Raw genomic sequence first — 18,394 nt, forward strand, 5'->3', positions numbered from 1 at the left:
TTTTGGGACAATGAGGCACAGCAGAGACTGTGATGTCTTTATGTTATATGGGTTTTATTTAGACATATGTACAACCTGACCCTAGATGCCGGGATTGCAGAGCATTCACATCCTATGAAGGCCTGGCTGCCCTCTCGAGGGCAGCGTTGGATCCAAAGGACAGTGAAAGGCCTTCCTCTGTGTCTCTTCGCTCCAGTCTGTTTTCCCCTGTTCACATGGAGTTCTGCCCCTCCTCCTCCTCCCTGCTAACCGACACTAGGAGCCCCCCCCCACAGCCTACACAGCTCAAAGTTGAAATGCTAAACCTGTGCTTTGCATCTGTCCACTCCCCCTTGCCTGGCACTCTTGCCCTCTAATGGTTTCCTTGATGGGCCACCACTGGCCTTTCCAGCTAATGGGCCATCCAGCTGGCATGACAAGTTGGCTTGGCTTGTCAGCATAACAATCCAGAGGGGGTTCTGTATTTAGCAACGTTTAATCAGAACTTGATTAGATCTGGCGTTTACTACATCCAGGTATTATGGGGTGAATCTGGCACCCAGGAATTTAGGTGAATCTGGCCCCACACAAACACACAACGTTATTCATTAAGCACTGAAGGTTACATGGATAGAAGGCCTCTGCATTTTCTATTGAAGCACAAGGGCTTCAGTATACAGCTTAGTTCTTATTTAGGCTCCCCCCCTCCACTTCTAGCACTCAATGCCTATTGAAATTACTGTGACCAGATTGTATTTGTATTCCTGCCGTGGTTTGTACAAGGACATTAATTGTCTTGTTTTTGTTTGGATAATGTGCTCTTCGGGGGATTGCTGTTAATTAATATGTACTAGGTTTTGTTCCTTGTACTAAGCAAATAAATGGTGTGTTCTAAAAGGGCTTTTTGTGTCCAAATTGCCTTCAAAGACAAAAGTTGCACATTCAAATTACACTATGCTGTTTTTTTAGAAAAGTAACAGCAGGTAAGTTTCCATGAAGGTGCAAATATTCTCAGAGTTAACCTGAGGAGCAAAGAACCAGTAGTATAGTACCGTTAATTAAAAACATTTGGACACCTAACAAAATAAGTGAGAAAGCTTTTGATTCATTTAAGCAAATCTCTCTCTCTCTCTCTCTCTCTCTCTCTCTCTCTCTCTCTCTCTCTCTCTCTCTCTGTGTGTGTGTGTGCGCGCGCGCGCTTATGAGCATGGTGAAAGGCTCTAGTTTGCAGTTTTTATAATGGGGAAACCTAGCCTTCTAACAGCTCTCAGTTCCCAGGATTATTGGGGAGAAGTAATGACTGTTTACAATTGTATCAGTGGACTCGGGTCTTTCTGACTCTCCTCTCCATCCATCTACACTTGCACTTAACCCAGCCTTCCAGAACTATCCCTGTTCCTTCTAAGGAGTTTAATGGCAGGTTACTTTCAACTGATGCTTTCCACCAGGCTAAGGAGTTAAGGCATCTTTGGTGTTTGGGGCAGCTGCTATTCTCTTCCTCACATTTGTATCTGAAAAACTGGTGGGAATAGCAGAACACAGAATACCGCATTGTCTGTACTCCCTTTTTGTTATCCTAGCAGAACTTTATCCTCTTGTTCTCCAACCTCCCTCCACTCTTCTGCCACTTTCTCAGTGTCTAACAAGAAAGAAAAGCAGCTACTGAAAAGATTGCTCTGTTGCTGTTTTCCTTCCTTCTAATGGAAATGCTGGCAGTTCACTTGGGTAGTGGGGGTGAAGAGGGGGCTGGACTGTGGAGGAGAGGCCCAGATCTGTCCCAAGGAGGCAGTGGTTCTCCACTCTAGGTTTTGCCCATCGTTGGTACAAAAAAAGGTAACAAGTTTCACAGATGCTACAGGGAGAAATAAGTTTTTCTGAGCAGGAAATCCAATGTGGGAAGTCGTTTTTTAAAAGTTCTGTTTTATTGGTAAGCATTTGTTATTTTATTTTTTAAAAATGTGAATATTATTTCAGGCTTGCGAATTACTAAAAGCATGACACCATCTCGCCCACCACCTTCCACTTTGCACATACCAGAAGTTATCCAGTTGAAAGATATTGTTTGTTATCTTTCCCTTCTTGAAAGAGGAAGACCTGAAGACAAACTAGAATGTATGTAGTACATGTAAAGTATATAAATGCTGGTTGTGTGTGTGTGTGTGTGTGTGTGTGTGTGTGTGTGTGTGTGTGTTTTAAATTCAGTTAACCAATGGCAGTTATATCTAATTGTTGCAAATTTGAGGTGTAAAAGATGTTTATGACAATTTGTTACAATCTCCTTTCAAGGTTTATTGACCGATATATGAGGATACAGTATCTATAATGTGACTATATACAGTAAATTGATTTTCTGAAGCTTTGCTTTCAGCTTTCTCTCTTAGGTTTTATAAACTCAAGTGTGTACCTATTTATTTGGATCATAGAGGAGGTAAATAGAGAGGTTTTACTCAGAGTACACCCATTGGACCCATTTCAGTGGGTCTACTCCGAGTAAAAGTTAATTGAATTCAATCAGTTATGAAAATTCAAATGCCAGAATGTCACAAATTTCCCACTTTTTTAAAATAAAAAATGTAACATCAGTATTTGATCGTGGCCCATACTCATCAATGTGATCAACTTTAACATGAAAATGACGTGACACATTTTCACAAACCCTGCATCAGCTGATGGTAACTGTGTGTTTGTTTGTTTTCAGATTTTTCAGATTTTGGCAGTTAACATACTTAAAAGATGTGGGATTAATAAAACCGATTTCAGCTCATTTTGTAGAAAAACTCTCAGAGGCAAGGGCTCGACCATTAGCACCTGTGCTATTTATTGTGAGATATCCAATGCATGTCATATTCATAGTAAAGGGACCCCTGACCATAGGTCCAGTTGTGACCGACTCTGGGATTGTGGCACTCAGTTCACGTTATTGGCCGAGGAAGCCGCCATACAGCTTCCAGGTCATGTGGCCAGCATGACAAAGCCGCTTCTGGCAAACCAGAGCAGCACACGGAAACACCGTTTACCTTCCTGCTGTAGCGGTACCTATTTATCTACTTGCACTTTGATGTGCTTTCGATCTGCTAGGTTGGCAGGAGCTGGGACCGAGCAACGGGAGCTCACCCCATCGTGGGGATTCAAACCACCGACCTTCTGATTGGCAAGCCCTAGGCTCTGTGGTTTAACCCACAGTGCCACCTGTGTCCCAGTCATATTCATAGTGGACCCATTTAAATCAGTTGACTTAAATCCATTGGTTTCAATGAATCTCCTCTGATTACAACTTGTTGGGTATCACTCATTATCTGTGGCTGTTGAAGCAGTTTGTTTTCCAGGTGATGTTTTCCAGATTTGCTACCTGTAGAATGGAAATGATCCAAACTCAGTTGGAACCCAAAGATGGATCATTGTTCCATTAGACTGCAAGTACGGTTGAGCTCATAATGTCATTTAAATGCAGAAAGCAACTCAAAGAGAGAGGTGGCCGTACCTGCAAAATAAACCCATTATGCAAATCTGTGGACCAAAACGTTCAGTCTATCTAGTTAAGCCCTTTGGGGTCTCGACCTTCTCCACCTTTAAGAGTGTGTAATATTGATTGATTTGCTCTCCTTTCATTAAAAATCTTGAATGTTTTCAGGTCTTTGATGCACTTTGCAGCAGTATGAGTTGTTAATAACATTTGCTGTGAAATTGTAGACAGTAGGCTCTATCTGCTGGAGATTCAGGTTCACTGCAAGCTGAGAGATAAGAGTCCCCCCCCCCCACTCTTGTCCGGTTTGTAAACTACATAACCTGCCTAAGGATGTCATGTGAAGCACTTTATTTTCTGAAGATCATGACGACTATTTCATTCATATGGATCCAACTGTATAGTCTTCTTAGTGTGATCCTTTCTGTTATATTTTATTAAAATGCGTGGTGTACGTGTACATGAATGAGAGGTGGGTGGATGGATTTCTAAGGCCTGGTTTGCATGCCCTGCGGTTTAATGTGCATGAGTGCTTCCCTTCTCCCACCTGACACATTGGCTGTGCCACGCAGGGGAAGAACAAACCAAAGTTTGGCTTGTGTTGTTGTCTGAACCTAGGCTGCTGGTTTGCTTCTCTCTAAATATAACATGAGTGGCAAGCCAAGGTTTGTGTTTGCCTTATGCTACTTCTGACTTGTTTGTTTGTGGCTGCCTGTGCGGCCCAGTAGGAGTGGGAGAGAAGCAAAGCACCTGTGCATGTTAAGCCAATGTTTATTTTATTTTATTTTATTATTTATTTTATTATTTATTTCATGTTTGTTATGTTATGTTGTGTTGTGTTGTGTTGTGTTGTGTTGTGTTGTGTTATTTTACAAGGGTTTTAACATAGAATGCAAACCGGGCCTAAGACTGGTTCACAGAAACGGCTTTCCTTCTGCACACATGGACCCCACGCTGTCCCCTGGTTATGGATTTATGGAAATCAAAGAATGTGTGTGCTAACCACTCTCAGATACAACTGGCCCATGAAGCCATGTGATATTCGAATGTGGATATTGGCTATACCTGTAAATTACCCAGTTCACATGTGATCCACATAAATTCATTTTCTGTACAAAAATATGATTTTTTTTAAAAAAAGAAATAAGTTGTGAGGGGAAGTAAGATGCGCACACGTCTCCAGCATACATACGATAGGTGATTGCAATGATTGATCTAGTCTGGTTTTTCAAGGAGAGGGTATAGCAGGCATCCCCAAACTTCGGCCCTCCAGATGTTTTGGATTACATTTCCCATCATCCTTGACCACTGGTCCTCTTAGCTAGGGATCATGGGAGTTGTAGGCCAAAACATCTGGAGGGTCGCAGTTTGGGGATGCCTGGGGTATAGGGTGGGGAAGGGAATTGATACCTCTAGTGAATATTTCCCAGGTTGGGCATTTGCTGTTTCATTACAGATTCTTGCTTTTAAAATATTTAATATTTAAATATTGCTGAAAACGGAGTTGAAATATATGTGGTTGCCCTCAATCAGAAAAAGATGATTGGTTGATTCGGGTGAAACCTTAAATCAGGGCTGTGGAAACTGTGGTCATTCAGATGTGTTGGACTGCAGCTCCCTTCGCCAAATGTTGCTGCAAATGGTGGCAGTATGTGGGAGGAGGGTAAATTCTACCATTGGTTTTAGTATAGCTTAATTCTGAGTAGCGTTCTGATCTATTGATGATGTAAATTAAAAATACGAGCTCATTGCTTTCTTACATAATGGTTTTAATATTTTCTTTCTCCTTAGTTATGTTTCGCTTGTATGACACAGATGGGAATGGTTTCCTGGATAGCTCGGTAATTTTATTAATTCATAGCAGCATTTGTTAATGTTGTAATGTGACAGAAACGGAAAACTTGTAAGAATTTGCAGGTGTTTGTGTTAAATACACAGCAGATAGTTTCATCGAAATTGCAGCTGTAGAGTTTGATCCCGACTAAGCTGTTTGCACTTTGTGGGTCTTGCTGAGTCATAACTGATGTCAGTGGGAACTAAGTCTCGCTGAGCAAATCACTGAAGTGATCTCACAAGATCACTTTGTGAGGAAGTTCTTTCCACTTGCTGAACCTTTTAAATTTAAAACAATGTAAGAAATCCATGTAAATGAAACAGGGATTTGTATAAGCAAGGCAAGAAAATAAACAATTTGGTCCATTAACCAACAATAGTTGGTTTTCTAGTGGCAGCTTGGAATGAAGCACTTAAGTTGTATGTAGTTGTGCAGAAAAAAATAAATATTTGCTTCCATGACTCCACAGAGACAGCCATGTTTATTTGCACAGTTGTTTTTTTCCTGAGAGCAACAGTACATGATGTTACTGTTGGTATATAAAGCTCTCAACAGCTTGAAACTAGTTTACTTGAAGGATTACCTCACCCCATATATGCTTAGATCTATGGAACTGGCTTTTAAACAAGAAATGGATCTTTCTGTGTGGTACCATCAATACTTGCCAATCCTGCTTGATTCTGTAGTCCCTTTCTGCTTTCAGTCGTGTTCCAGCATGAAAATTCTAAAATGTTATTTCTACAAGATGAGTTAAAACATTTTCAATTAAATTTTAAAATACTTGTTTAGTTTGTGTTAAAACAATTCAATTCACTTCATTAAATTTAAGGAGAGATGTGCATAAATTAGCAAGTATTTTTGTAAGTATGTTTAACAAGGATCATGTATCTTTCTTTCATGCCTAGGAACTGGAAAACATTATCGCTCAGATGATGCACGTTGCAGAATATCTTGAATGGGATGTCACTGAACTCAGTCCAGTAAGCATTCCTTCAGGTCAATGATTTAATTAATAATGAAAGTATCTAAGGACTGCTTTGAATAATTTTATTTAAGGTTAACGTTTTGTTTGCTTGCTTATTTAAATCATTGCCATAGCACTTGTTATATAAAAAATATGTAGAAGAAGAGTTTGGATTTGATATCCCACTTTATCACTACCCAAAGGAGTCTCAAAGCGGCTAACAATCTCCTTTCCCTTCCTCCCCCACAATAGTTTTATGCACATAAAACTAAAACTGCAATGCACATATTGCAAAATATTTATAATAAATTGTTATTTATTTTAAAAAGTCATTAATACAAGTTGCTAACGTATACTGAAATGAGTGCCTTATCACGACACACTTCTCCGCTCAATGCCACTCATTCTCTTGACTCTTACCATGAGTCCACCCAACCACCTATCTCACGAGGGTTCCTGGAACCTGCTGACCTAGTCTCTAACTCAAGGCTTGCTTTTATGGGTAGGCACCAAGGGGGATGCAGCTGCCTCAGGATGACCACAGCTGTTTCTCATTTAGCCACTCTAGGATGCATCACATTTAGTTTTATGAGTTTCCCATGAGGACCAAAGAAGGGCAAATAGGACACCTCTCTGCTCGCAGTCCTTTCTCTGACCTCTGCTTACCTCTCCTTCTCCAGCTGCTGTACTGTTACAGCAGAGTGGCTTGAAGTTAAACCTCTTGGCTTAATGTTGCCACAGACGGCAAAGTAATGGGAACTTAATTCAGCATCATTTATGACTGGAGAATGGTCCTGAGTGGTTGAAGCAGCAGCTTCTGCCTGCTGCTGTCATATTAAAATGTGGTTAACTTTGCCATGGACAAAGGTTTACCCCATTTGAGGTCTTAAAATAAGATGCAAGGTATTTTTTAATCGCACAAACACTTTATCTCTGAACTTGACAAGTGCCTTCTGTTGCATTTAAGTTTTAGAATCTCCTGATGAAAAGACTGCCTGGGTAGAAAACAAAACCCTTGCTTACTTATCAAACCTTTATTAGGCATTTTACAAATAAAACCATAAAAGAGAAAATCACATATAAGAGCCTTGATATATATATATATATATATATATATATATATATATATATAGGCAGCAGTTGGCTACATAGACTGATTATATATATATATATATATATATATATATATATATATATATATGTGTGTGTGTGTGTGTGTGTGTGTGTGTGTATATATATATAGAGAGAGAGAGAGAGAGAGAGAGAGAATCTGTGGTTTTCCCTGTTAACCTGCTCCTTGGAGGACTGCTACTAAAAACTCGGCTACCCCCGCCGTTACCCTTTGGTCAACGTCAGATAGGCAGAATCCCACACTTTCATCTTGCTGGGGTTCCAGACCAACCCAAAGAGGGGACAGCACATGTTGACGGAGCGTATTATACAATGGACAATGAAAGAGAATATACTCTACAGTGTCCGGGACATTCATAGAACATCTGCAGAATCTCTTGTTTCTAGGAATGTTTTGATATCTTCCCCTGACAAATGCCGAGGGAAAAACATTTAGACGGGCCAACATAAAAGCCCTACGTTGGGCCAAAACCCTTGCAAGGCCTGCTCAGGGAATAGGTACAGCAAGTGACTCATTAAGTGTGGCAAAATATACAGGTATATTTTTAGTTACAGGTAGGTAGCCGTGTTGGTCTGAGTCGAAACAAAATAAAAAAATTCCTTCAGTAGCACCTTAAAGGCCAACTAAGTTTTTATTTTGGTATGAGCTTTCGTGTGCATGCACACTTCGTCAGACTTCAGACTTCCAGTCTGTTTCCCTAACTACACCCTTTTTATACAGTTGATAGTTAAACTGTAAAGAGCTGTGATTCAAAAGGGAAGAGGAAAATAATTATATTTGAATTTGAGTTCCTTTGTGCTATTACATAATGATGAAGTGCAGTGGTCATGACTGTAGGGAAGAATCCACTGGCAACTGGGTTTAGCTGAGCTAATGGAGTGGAGACCACACTATCATACCTCCCCTTTAGATGCAGCCTGATGGAAAGGGATCATGCCCTTTGTAGAGATCTGATGCTCTCAGATGACAGCAGGCCATAATTTTCACAAAAGCACACCTTAACTGTGTCTAGGTTTTATCTCCCCTTTTCCTTTTTTTTTTACTATTATAAGGAAATTAGGAGTAAATTTACTATTATAAACAAATATTTACTATTATAAACAAATCAGTTTTTTTTAAAGCGATTTTTCAAAACTTCCCTCTTTGCTACTCAGAATTTCAGCGATAGAATTGAAGGAAGCACTACTGGGAGATGTAAACGACGCTAACGTTGTTTTTAAAAATGGAGAAACAAAACAAAGCAAATATAGGTTAAAAGGCTATACTGTTCCATATTCTAATGTAAAATTGTCTCAAGTGAGAAAAGACATTTTCGCTTTATGAGCTATGTCACTTTCTATTTCCATGTGTAGTAAGTGGCTCTCAGCTTTAATGCATTCTTCCTTGGTGCCATTTACTTTAATATTTGGTTTCCTTCCTTTATTCTATCAGATTCTTCATGAGATGATGGAAGAAATTGACTATGACCATGATGGCACCGTTTCCTTGGAAGAATGGATCCAGGGCGGGATGACTACAATCCCACTCTTAGTGTTGCTTGGACTGGAGAGTGTAAGAGCCACCAAAAAGATAAATCAAAGGATGATTGAACCACAGCCCATCATATCATTTCTCTCGTGTCAGTTGGTGTAAACCCAGCATGTGATTGCTTTTTTTTGTTTGATTGTTTAAGCCAAACCCTTAGTGGGCACCTCCGGGAACGTTTTAAGGGACTAGGTATTCCTTTTATCCTGGAAATCTGAAAATAATGCATGATAGGGTGGCTATAAAAAAAGAAGGGCTCTACTCTCTCCCTCTTCTATAGAGCATTAAAACAAATAATAGGATGCTTTGTATGGCAGCAGTCTATGCCTAACTGACAAGTGTTGTTGTGGGTGGGGTTTCATCACTCTTTCTGACACAGAATTTTATTGTTGTGAACTGCTTTGGAAGCTGAAAGAGTGTCTGGATATGGGAGCTAGATGCAAACACTCATGAAGAATTGCCCAGTTTGGATAGGCAAAGGGTTAAAACCTGCCTTCCCCAAGCCCATGGTCCTGGTGTCAATCATTCCCCATGGTAGTTCTCTTTAACAGGAAAAAGGAAGAATGCAAAAGCCAGTCATGTGACTAATGTATTTCTGGATTGCTTCCTCGATCTCTTACCTTGGCCACTGAAGCTTCTTTTAGCCCCTCTCATTTTTTTCTTTTGAAAATACTACCTTAAAGTGTTGGCCATGCTTAGCTTTGGAACCACTGGCTGTATAAATTAATACAGCCCTCAAAAAAGTTGGCATTCTATAATTTCTATTTGTTGTTGTTGTTGTTTAGTTGTTTAGTCGTGTCCGACTCTTCGTGACCCCATGGACCAGAGCACGCCAGGCACTCCTGTCTTCCACTGCCTCCCGCAGTTTGGTCAAACTCATGTTCGTAGCTTCGAGAACACTGTCCAACCATCTCATCCTCTGTCATCCCCTTCTCCTTGTGCCCTCAATCTTTCCCAATATCAGGGTCTTTTCCAGGGAGTCTTCTCTTCCCATGAGGTGGCCAAAGTATTGGAGCCTCAGCTTCAGGATCTGTCCTTCCAGGGAGCACTCAGGGCTGATTTCCTTCAGAATGGATAGGTTTGATCTTCTTGCAGTCTATGGGACTCAAGAGTCTCCTCCAGCACCATATTTCAAAAGCATCAATTCTTCGGCGATCACCCTTCTTTATGGTCCAGCTCTCACTTCCATACATCACTACTGGGAAAACCATAGCTTTTACTATACGGACCTTTGTTAGCAAGGTGATGTCTCTGCTTTTTAAGATGCTGTCTAGGTTTGTCATTGCTTTTCTCCCAAGAAGCAGGCATATATAATTTCTATATAATCCATTAAAAATGCAGCTCTCTTACTGAATTAACAACTGTTTTAGTTTGGAAAAACCATATAAGTAGAAGGAAGTAAATATTTTTAAATGCCTTGAAGAAAAATAATGTTATTGTGAAATAATTATCCCTACCTTATTTTTCATTCACTTTTTTATTATTTCCCTTATTTAGTTCATGCTCTTGCAGCTTCTCTGCAGGCATAGTTCTTACTGGGATAAATGGGAGATTTGCCTGCAGAGCAGCTGCAAAATTGACTAATAATAGTAATAATTATTATTATAATTGCATTTTTATGCCACCTTTGGTACTACAATTAGGATGCTGAACAAAACAATTAAGATACAATGCCATTACATGGATTGATTAACTAGATCATATTTACATAATGCAACTATCAAAAGTTGTTTTCTTTAATGTGCTATTTGTAAAAGTCATTAGAAAACAAAATTCACAAAAACTTAATAATTAATTTCTGTTATACTAACCCAAGAAGTCTTTGATGCCTTCTAGTTTCAATGAACCAAGTCTGCACTTCCCTTTTGGTATCTTTAGCATTATGAAATATACTTATTCTTTACTTAGATTGCCTTATACCAAGGGCTACAGCCCAGAGGGTGGGATGCAGGAGGCGCTATGGGTTAAACCACAGAGCCTAGGACTTGCCGATCAGAAGGTCGGCGGTTCGAATCCCTGTGACGGGGTGAGCTCTCATTGCTCTGTCCCAGCTCCTGCCAACCTAGCAGTTTGAAAGCACATCAAAGTGCAAGTAGATAAATAGGTACTGCTCCGGTGGGAAGGTAAACAGCGTTTCCGTGCGCTGCTCTGGTTCGCCAGAAGCAGCTTAGTTATGCTGGTCACATGACCCGGAAGCTGTACGCCAGCTCCCTCAGCTAGTAAAGCGAGATGAGCGCCACAACCCCAGAGTCATCCGCGACTGGACCTAATGGCCAGGGGTCTCTTTACCTTTACCTTACAGCCCAGAGGTAGAGCATATGTATGCTTTGCATGGGAAAGGTGTCAGGTTCAATTCCTACCAAAACCAGTTAGGTAGAGTTGCCATATTTCAAAAAGTAAAAACTAGGACACCCCAAAGGTTGCTGAGGTTTTTTTTGTTTGTTTTTAGCACTTTTAAGGAAAACCCAAAGGTTGGTGAGCTTTTCTTTTTACAAAAACACATTCTTTTGGTTTGCTTCCCTAAGACTGAGGACAAAGCGCCGCCTTTCGGAAATTCCCCCTGGACATCAATTCCGCCTTTGAAATCCCTATAATGTCCAGAAAAATCTGGACATATGGCAGCCCTACATGGTAGGGAATGGTAAGACTTCTGTTGAAAAGTCTGTGTAGGTCAAGGGATGGGGAACCTGTTGCCCTCAATTAATTTTGGTCTATAATTTTCATGAATTCCACTGGTGGGAACTTGCAGCCCTGCAGATGTTGTTCAACTCCAATTTATAATAACATAATAATAATAATAATAATAATAATAATAATAATTTATTATTTATACCCCGCCCATCTGGCTGGGTTTCCCCAGCCACTCTGGGTGGCTTCCAACAGAATATTAAAATAATCTATTAAATATTAAAAGCTTCCCTAAACAGGGCTGCCTTCAGATGTCTTCTAAAAGTCTGGTAGTTGTTTGTCTCTTTGACATCTGATGGGACGGCGTTCCACAGGGCGGGCGCCACTACCGAGAAGGCCCTCTGCCTGGTTCCCTGTAATTTGGCTTCTCGCAACGAGGGAACCACCAGAAGGCCCTCGGCGCTGGACCTCAGTGCCCCAACCAGCATGGTCAGAGATGATCTGAAGGGCTGCATGGGTCTCCTCTCATTTTTGTAGTGCTATGATTCTCAGTTCTCAACCTGAATTACAGCTGGGGGGGTATGAACCCCTAATGTTTTGCTGATGGGCACCACTCTGTCTTCAAAACAACCCCTTTGCGTTTGCCTAAAGCTCCCGCTCCTGATTTTTTATTTTTTAACTTTGTGTTTGTGTTTGGCAGGGGGACATTGCCTACTTTCTGCTCATGTTTTACTTGCTTCTTGCGGAGTTTATTTCTTTAGTGCCACTCAGAACCTCTCCCAATCTATCTTCAGTGAAATGGGTATTTTGTGGTGCCCATGACAGCTTCTTAGATTTCCCAAGTGCCCCTAGAGCAAAAGGCTGGAGACCTCAGATGTACGTCAATCATTTTCTCAGTGTACCTCCTCCTCCTCCTTGTTATTACTATTACAGTGGTACCTCGGTTTACAACCACAATTGGTTCCGCAAGTCTGTACTTAAACTGAAGTATAGTTAACCTGAAGTGAACTTTCCCATTGAAAGTAATTGAAAGTGGATTAATCTGTTCCAGACGATGAAAAACACCCCCTAAAACAGCAATTTAACATGAAATTTACTGCCTAATGAGGCAATTGATCCATAAAATGAAATCAATATAACAGTACAAAATGAAAATGTGATTTTTTTTCTTACCTGGGCTGATGATAGTAATTGTTTGGATGGGGGCTCAGGGTCCTCTTCTACTTCGGAGTGCTTCCGTGGCTGCGGCCCAGTCGTGGACACTCCGATGCCTTCCGGAAGGCCGGTCTTTCGCTCTGATGCCTCCCGGAGGCTGGGCCTTCGCAAAGCCATGGGAGTGCTTCTGTGGTTGCAGCCCAGTCACGGACGCTCTGATGCCTCCGCAAAGGCCCACTCTCCCGGAAGGCATCAGAGTGTCCGCGACTGGGCCGCAGCTACGGAAGCACTCTGATGCCTCCACGGAGGCCCGGCCTCCCAGAAGGCATTGGAGCGCTTCCGTGGCTGCGGCCCAGTCTCAGACGCTCCAATGCCTTCTGGGAGGCCGGGACTTCACCCCGGGCCTTCACGGAGCCATGGGAGCGCTTCCGTGGCTGCGGCCCCGATGCCTTCGCGGAGGCCGGGCCTTCACACCGATGCCTCCTTTGCGGAGCCATGGGAGTGCCTCCGCAGCTGCAGCCCAGTCTTCAGACCTTTGCGGAGGCCTCCATAGGCCTCGGACACCTCGGTTTACTTACTTCCGGGTTACAGTAGTTCGTAAATCGAAAATTCGTAAACAGAGGTGTTCGTAAACCGAGGTTCCACTGTATTGTTAATTTATTACCTGCCCTTCTCCACATCGGTGACAGGTCATTTTTCAGAAATGACTCTCCTTTGTCCCTGTTCACAATTTTTTCACTATGCATATTTTTTAAAAGAAAGGTATATACTATATGGCTGGATGATTTCTACCCGGTTCACCTTACTCAGGCCATTTTTCAGAGCTCTGAATCCTCCTCCTCCTCCTCCTCCCTTGAAAACACATATAAAAATATATCAATGTGAGATACAAAATCTCAGTTAAAACGTAACAAATAAAACTGCACAAGAGACATGAAACAAACAAGTGCAGAATGGGTCGTGTGACAAGAAGGTTATGAAAAAGCTAAATCAGTTTAATAACGCTTGCTGAAATATCCAAGTTGGTGTACAAAACACATTATAGATGGTGCCAGCTTGATTTCATTAGGGAAAGAGTTCCTTTACCCCTGGTGCAACTAAATGCCTAATTTCTTGTTGAAGACGCCAGGCCTAGTCACACTCGCTTCAGCAGCAGATTGCAATGAGGGCAGGGGTGTGAGAAATAAGGCTGTTTTTAAAATACTCTGGCCCCAGGTTCTTTAGGACCTTAGTAAGACCCTGAAAATCCGGCTGCATACCTTCAATAAGGGCCGTTCTCCCTGTTAGGATCTCCTACTCTCAAGTAGGACCCTGGCAGACACACATGCCCAACTGGCATGTTCCCTCCCTCCAGCCGATCGTTTGGGATCTTCAAAAGCTTTCTTCAGCCCGAACATAACAGCGACTAATGCCAAGAAGCATTAGCACACTTAGGGATCTGCAGAATTTGCACAGTTGCATAACAGAACTCAGCAACTCAGCATTTTGGCTAATCTACTTTTATTTACATATAAACACACAGAGAGCACTGCAACATGCCTCCCTCTCTCTCTAGCATGAGGCAGCAAAGAGGCAAGAATAAAGGACAATAGTCCCACTTCACGGCACACAGTAACACAAACACCCTGTCTTCGTCACATCCCACTCTGTGGAATGAAAAACATACACAGCCATGTGATAGACAACAATCCCATGACTGCAGACACGGGGAATGAATCTTCAACACTCCCAACAAAGGTGGTGTTGGTTGCTAACACCCGAAAAACAGGCTGCAAACCTTCCAAACCAGTCTTGAAAGGCAATTCCACAGAACGGATTACAATAGCATATCTGTGAGGTTACGCATGTTTGAGCCACTGCAGCCAAGCTTATTCTGACCAAGGAACACTTGCAGCTGATGCACCAGCCAAGGCTGGTTAAAGGCACTCCTTTGCCACTGAAGTCGCCTGAGCCTCGAGTGAAAAATTATTCCCCCCCCCATCCCTGCTGGTCCTCTTCCTCCTCAAAAGGCCATTCAGCCAGCCCTCACAACACTGTTGCTCTCTCTGTGTTGATTAACTGGTGCAGGAGCAGCAGTGGTGGGAGAGGGGGCAAACTCTCCTTTTGGCAACCCATCACTGCTGCCACGTAAGCCTAACTCTACCCATCTGCACCCATCAGAGGGCAACTCTGCTTCCAAGGCCATTATGTGGGACTAGCCATACATTAGAACTGGCAATCTACTAAATTTTGTTTTCAAGAAGGTTGAATGTACTTATGAGATTTCAGCTACTTTGTCACTTTTTCAAACGATGGGTTCTGCATATCTTAAAAGCTTGCACACTCTAATATGCATGCAAGGTTTTGTTTGTATGTTGCCTTTCAAGCCAGGGTTTTTTCTTCCCCTAGAAAAATGGGTACTGCTACTCACCTTGAAGTTGTTACAATAAGTGCCACACTTAAATAACAACAAAAGAGGTGCCAGTACTGCCTATTGTAATGATTGCTGAACGTTACATTATTTGATTGCTTATTTTAAAGCTATGTTTTATTATCATATTTTTGTATTGCATTAGATTGTTATAAGGTTGTTTTGTATTTCATTAGATTCTGTTTCTTCAGCTTGTAAACCGCTTTGAGTATTGTATGATAGAAAGGCGGTATACAAATTAAAAGTGATGATGATGATGATGATGATGATGATGATGCCTACCCCCTGAGTACCCCCTTGAAAAAAACCACTGGTTCAAGCCATGCTTTTAAGGCTGCTTAAAACATGAAAAAATACTTTATTCCACCACAATAAAAGTAGTCATAAACAATAAATAAAATACCCAAAAATCCACAACCAAACTGAACAATATCCACATTAATCATAAGATCTATAATAAAGGTGCAAAAATAATATCAATAAAAGCAACAATTTCTGCCCAACAAAACTCTCTAAACAAATACTCGAGCCCAACCATTTGTTCAGCTTTTGTAGCTGGCGTAGGTCAGGACCCTACCCTCCCAGGTCAGGCGGGAAAATGTCTGCAAGGCAGGGAGCAGGTCTTCCAGGACTTGCAGCCAAGATGAATTGGCTTAGTAGAAAAACGACACCATGCCTTTCCCCCTAACTATAAAAGCACTGCTTTTTGGAGTGTGCTCAGCCATTGTAATTTGTGTTCCCTTTCCCTGGCACTAGATGTCAGAGTTGCACTGCAATTGCTTTTTCTATGTAATCCAAGATGTGATTTTTAAAAGCTTCATAACACTTGTCCTTGTAACTTGCAATACTATAAGTCCTATGAACCTACTGAGTTTTAAAATTAACCTTTAAAACAAAATATATGAATGAATAAGTAAATATGTAGCTGATGAAAGTTTACATTCAATGTACAGTATAGAGAGTTGTTGCGGAATTGGTCCGCAAGCAGATGAAGCAGATATGTAAGATTGATGCCAGAGTGATTATCTCAATGCATTTCTCCTTTGTACCTCCACTGGTACACTTTGGGCTTGTTTTGCAGGGTATATATGCAAATTAATACAAGAATGCACAATTTATCTGATGCTTATAAACAATATTGAAAACTTCAAAATCCCTCATTCAGCTTAGGCAGAATGTGTGTTTTTTATTCCAGTTTTAAAACGAGTGTAAAATGGAAAATGATCTATGACGATCTTAAAAGTCTGGAGAGTATGTCAACAAACTGTAGGATATTTCTGCACACAGTGAGATTTAGTGAGGTTTCAGTATGAAATCCTGTTTTCTGGAGAAAGATTTGCTTGAAGGCAGCTTTATTGCTGTTCTTTGGATTTCCACAGGAGGGAGTAGCTTTAATTCTTTCTGGAAACTATTACAGAAACCGCTTTGGGGAGCTGTTGCAAAGTTCCCACTCTTGAGCAAACATGGAACTTTGTGAGTGCTAAGAGTTTCTGTATTACGTTAGAATGGTTTTCCCCACCCTGTTGGCTTTTGATTTTTCTCTTAATATGGGACATTGCTAAAAGGATTTTCTCATTCCCTTTTCTCTGATGCATACACACTAAATAAGAATAAAATAAGGGCGGTGAGAGGGGAAACTGCCTTACCAATTCCACAGCACACATGCCAAGTTTATTTTATTTTATTTTTTACATGCCTCCTTTCATTGCCGCCTTCATTGGTAATTATGCCAAGGTAGGGTACAACATAAAATAACCATCAGTAAAACAAAAAGCAGTTCTCAAAAACAACAGCAAAAAGAAGCAACTGAAAACAGTGCAGCAAGAAGGCTAAATATTCTGAAGCAACCAGAAGCCAGTGAAAATTGTTTTAGCTGTCCAACCTCTTTGCAGAATTCAGTCAGCTTTGCAGACAGTGAGGCACACAACTAGTGAAATAGTGTAACCCATTTTTCTTCCATTTGTACCCATCTTTACTGTTAGTACTGATAGTACTGAAGTCCATGGGAAGTGTGTTTTTCCCTTCCTTGTTCGCCACCTGCAGTCCATGCACAGATACCTTAGCACTTTGATCCAAGCTGGTGTTTATGACACAGAAACCATAGTTAAGACCGTGATTAAGTAAAGATACAAAAACCAGCATTATTGCATATGGAAAATTGGAAAGAGGGAGAGAGAGCTGACAACCAGAAATAGAAATACGGAAAAGAAAAATGGGTGAAATCTTCTTTTTTTAAAAAAAAATCTTACTTATTATTTTTTCACAAAGAAAAAAAAACTTTTCAAATTTTAACATAAACCATGAGTTACTTTATCAATTCACTTCCTGTCCTCCCCTTCCATGGTTTCCATATTGACCCTTAAATGCTGCATATTTTGCCTATACTATTTAACACATTCCATTTAACCTATTTATCTTAATAATTCCATGCTGTTGCTCATATTTCAAATCCTGCTCTTGCTATAGTATTTCTTTAAATACTCGATAAAAAGTTTCCAGTCCTCAATGAAATTTTCATCATTTTGTTTTCTAATCTTTGCTGTTAATCTTGCCAGTTCAACATACTCCATCATTTTCCAAAGCCAGCCTACTTTTGTTGTAACCTCTCCTTCTGAGTGAAATCTTAACTGTTGCTAAGTCTTCTTTCTCCCCCCCTTTTTTTGCCTGTCACCATGAGGTTCAAGGGTGGACTACAACAACTGAAAGCACAATATTAAAAATAAGTTAAAACAAATGACAGTCAAGAGGATAGGGTGGGTCCTAAGAATTTGGTATGGGTAAAAGGAAGTTGGTGGGTGACTTGTGAGAATTGCTCAACGTAGTCCTACGTATTTTATTTTAAAACTCATTTATGGTGGTGATATAACAACATGACTTTTCCATTCTAGAAATTATTTAAGTTACAATTACACATAATTATATGTTAACAGCTAAGGTGGCTGATATTTGGCAGCTAACCAGAGCAAAAATCGAATATGTTATTTTCCGAAAGTGCACTGTATTTATGTAATGGGATCTGTGGATCAGTTGCAGGCTGTAACTGAAGTATTTTAATTGGCAGAACACCCACATTCAAGACTTGTTTGTTTCTCTGATAAGGAAAATGCCAGCTAAGTCGCTCCATATGTTCTGTTCCAATGGAGGCGAAATCACATGTAATGACCATTCTTTTGAATAAATGGCAAAAATTAAAACTACTGTGCAACTATAAATATATCTTGATTATGCATTTTATGTTATTTTTTAAATAAATATATTTGAGATATCTGTTCCCCTTTCCTTTGGGGGGAGGGGGGGCTTCTTGC

At 40.8% G+C, this 18,394-nt stretch overlaps 1 protein-coding gene across 4 annotated transcripts in view; it reads left to right on the forward strand.

Moving 5' to 3' along the window:
* DGKB (diacylglycerol kinase beta) overlaps positions 1 to 18,394 on the forward strand; it is a 360,345-nt gene that overhangs the window by 155,432 nt on the left and 186,519 nt on the right. For 3 of the 4 annotated variants that reach the window (XM_060280745.1, XM_060280746.1, XM_060280744.1), the window contains 4 exons: positions 1,954 to 2,091; positions 5,234 to 5,283; positions 6,182 to 6,256; positions 8,804 to 8,923. In XM_060280745.1, coding sequence (XP_060136728.1) covers positions 1,954 to 2,091; positions 5,234 to 5,283; positions 6,182 to 6,256; positions 8,804 to 8,923 — 383 coding nt within the window. Of the gene's footprint in view, positions 1 to 1,953; positions 2,092 to 2,911; positions 3,555 to 5,233; positions 5,284 to 6,181; positions 6,257 to 8,803; positions 8,924 to 18,394 lie in introns of those variants that run through there. The other variant, XM_060280747.1, reaches the window with a different exon arrangement.

This window comes from Zootoca vivipara, chromosome 12 (assembly GCF_963506605.1).
Source record: "Zootoca vivipara chromosome 12, rZooViv1.1, whole genome shotgun sequence".
In the NCBI taxonomy this organism is placed as follows: Eukaryota; Metazoa; Chordata; class Lepidosauria; order Squamata; family Lacertidae; genus Zootoca; species Zootoca vivipara.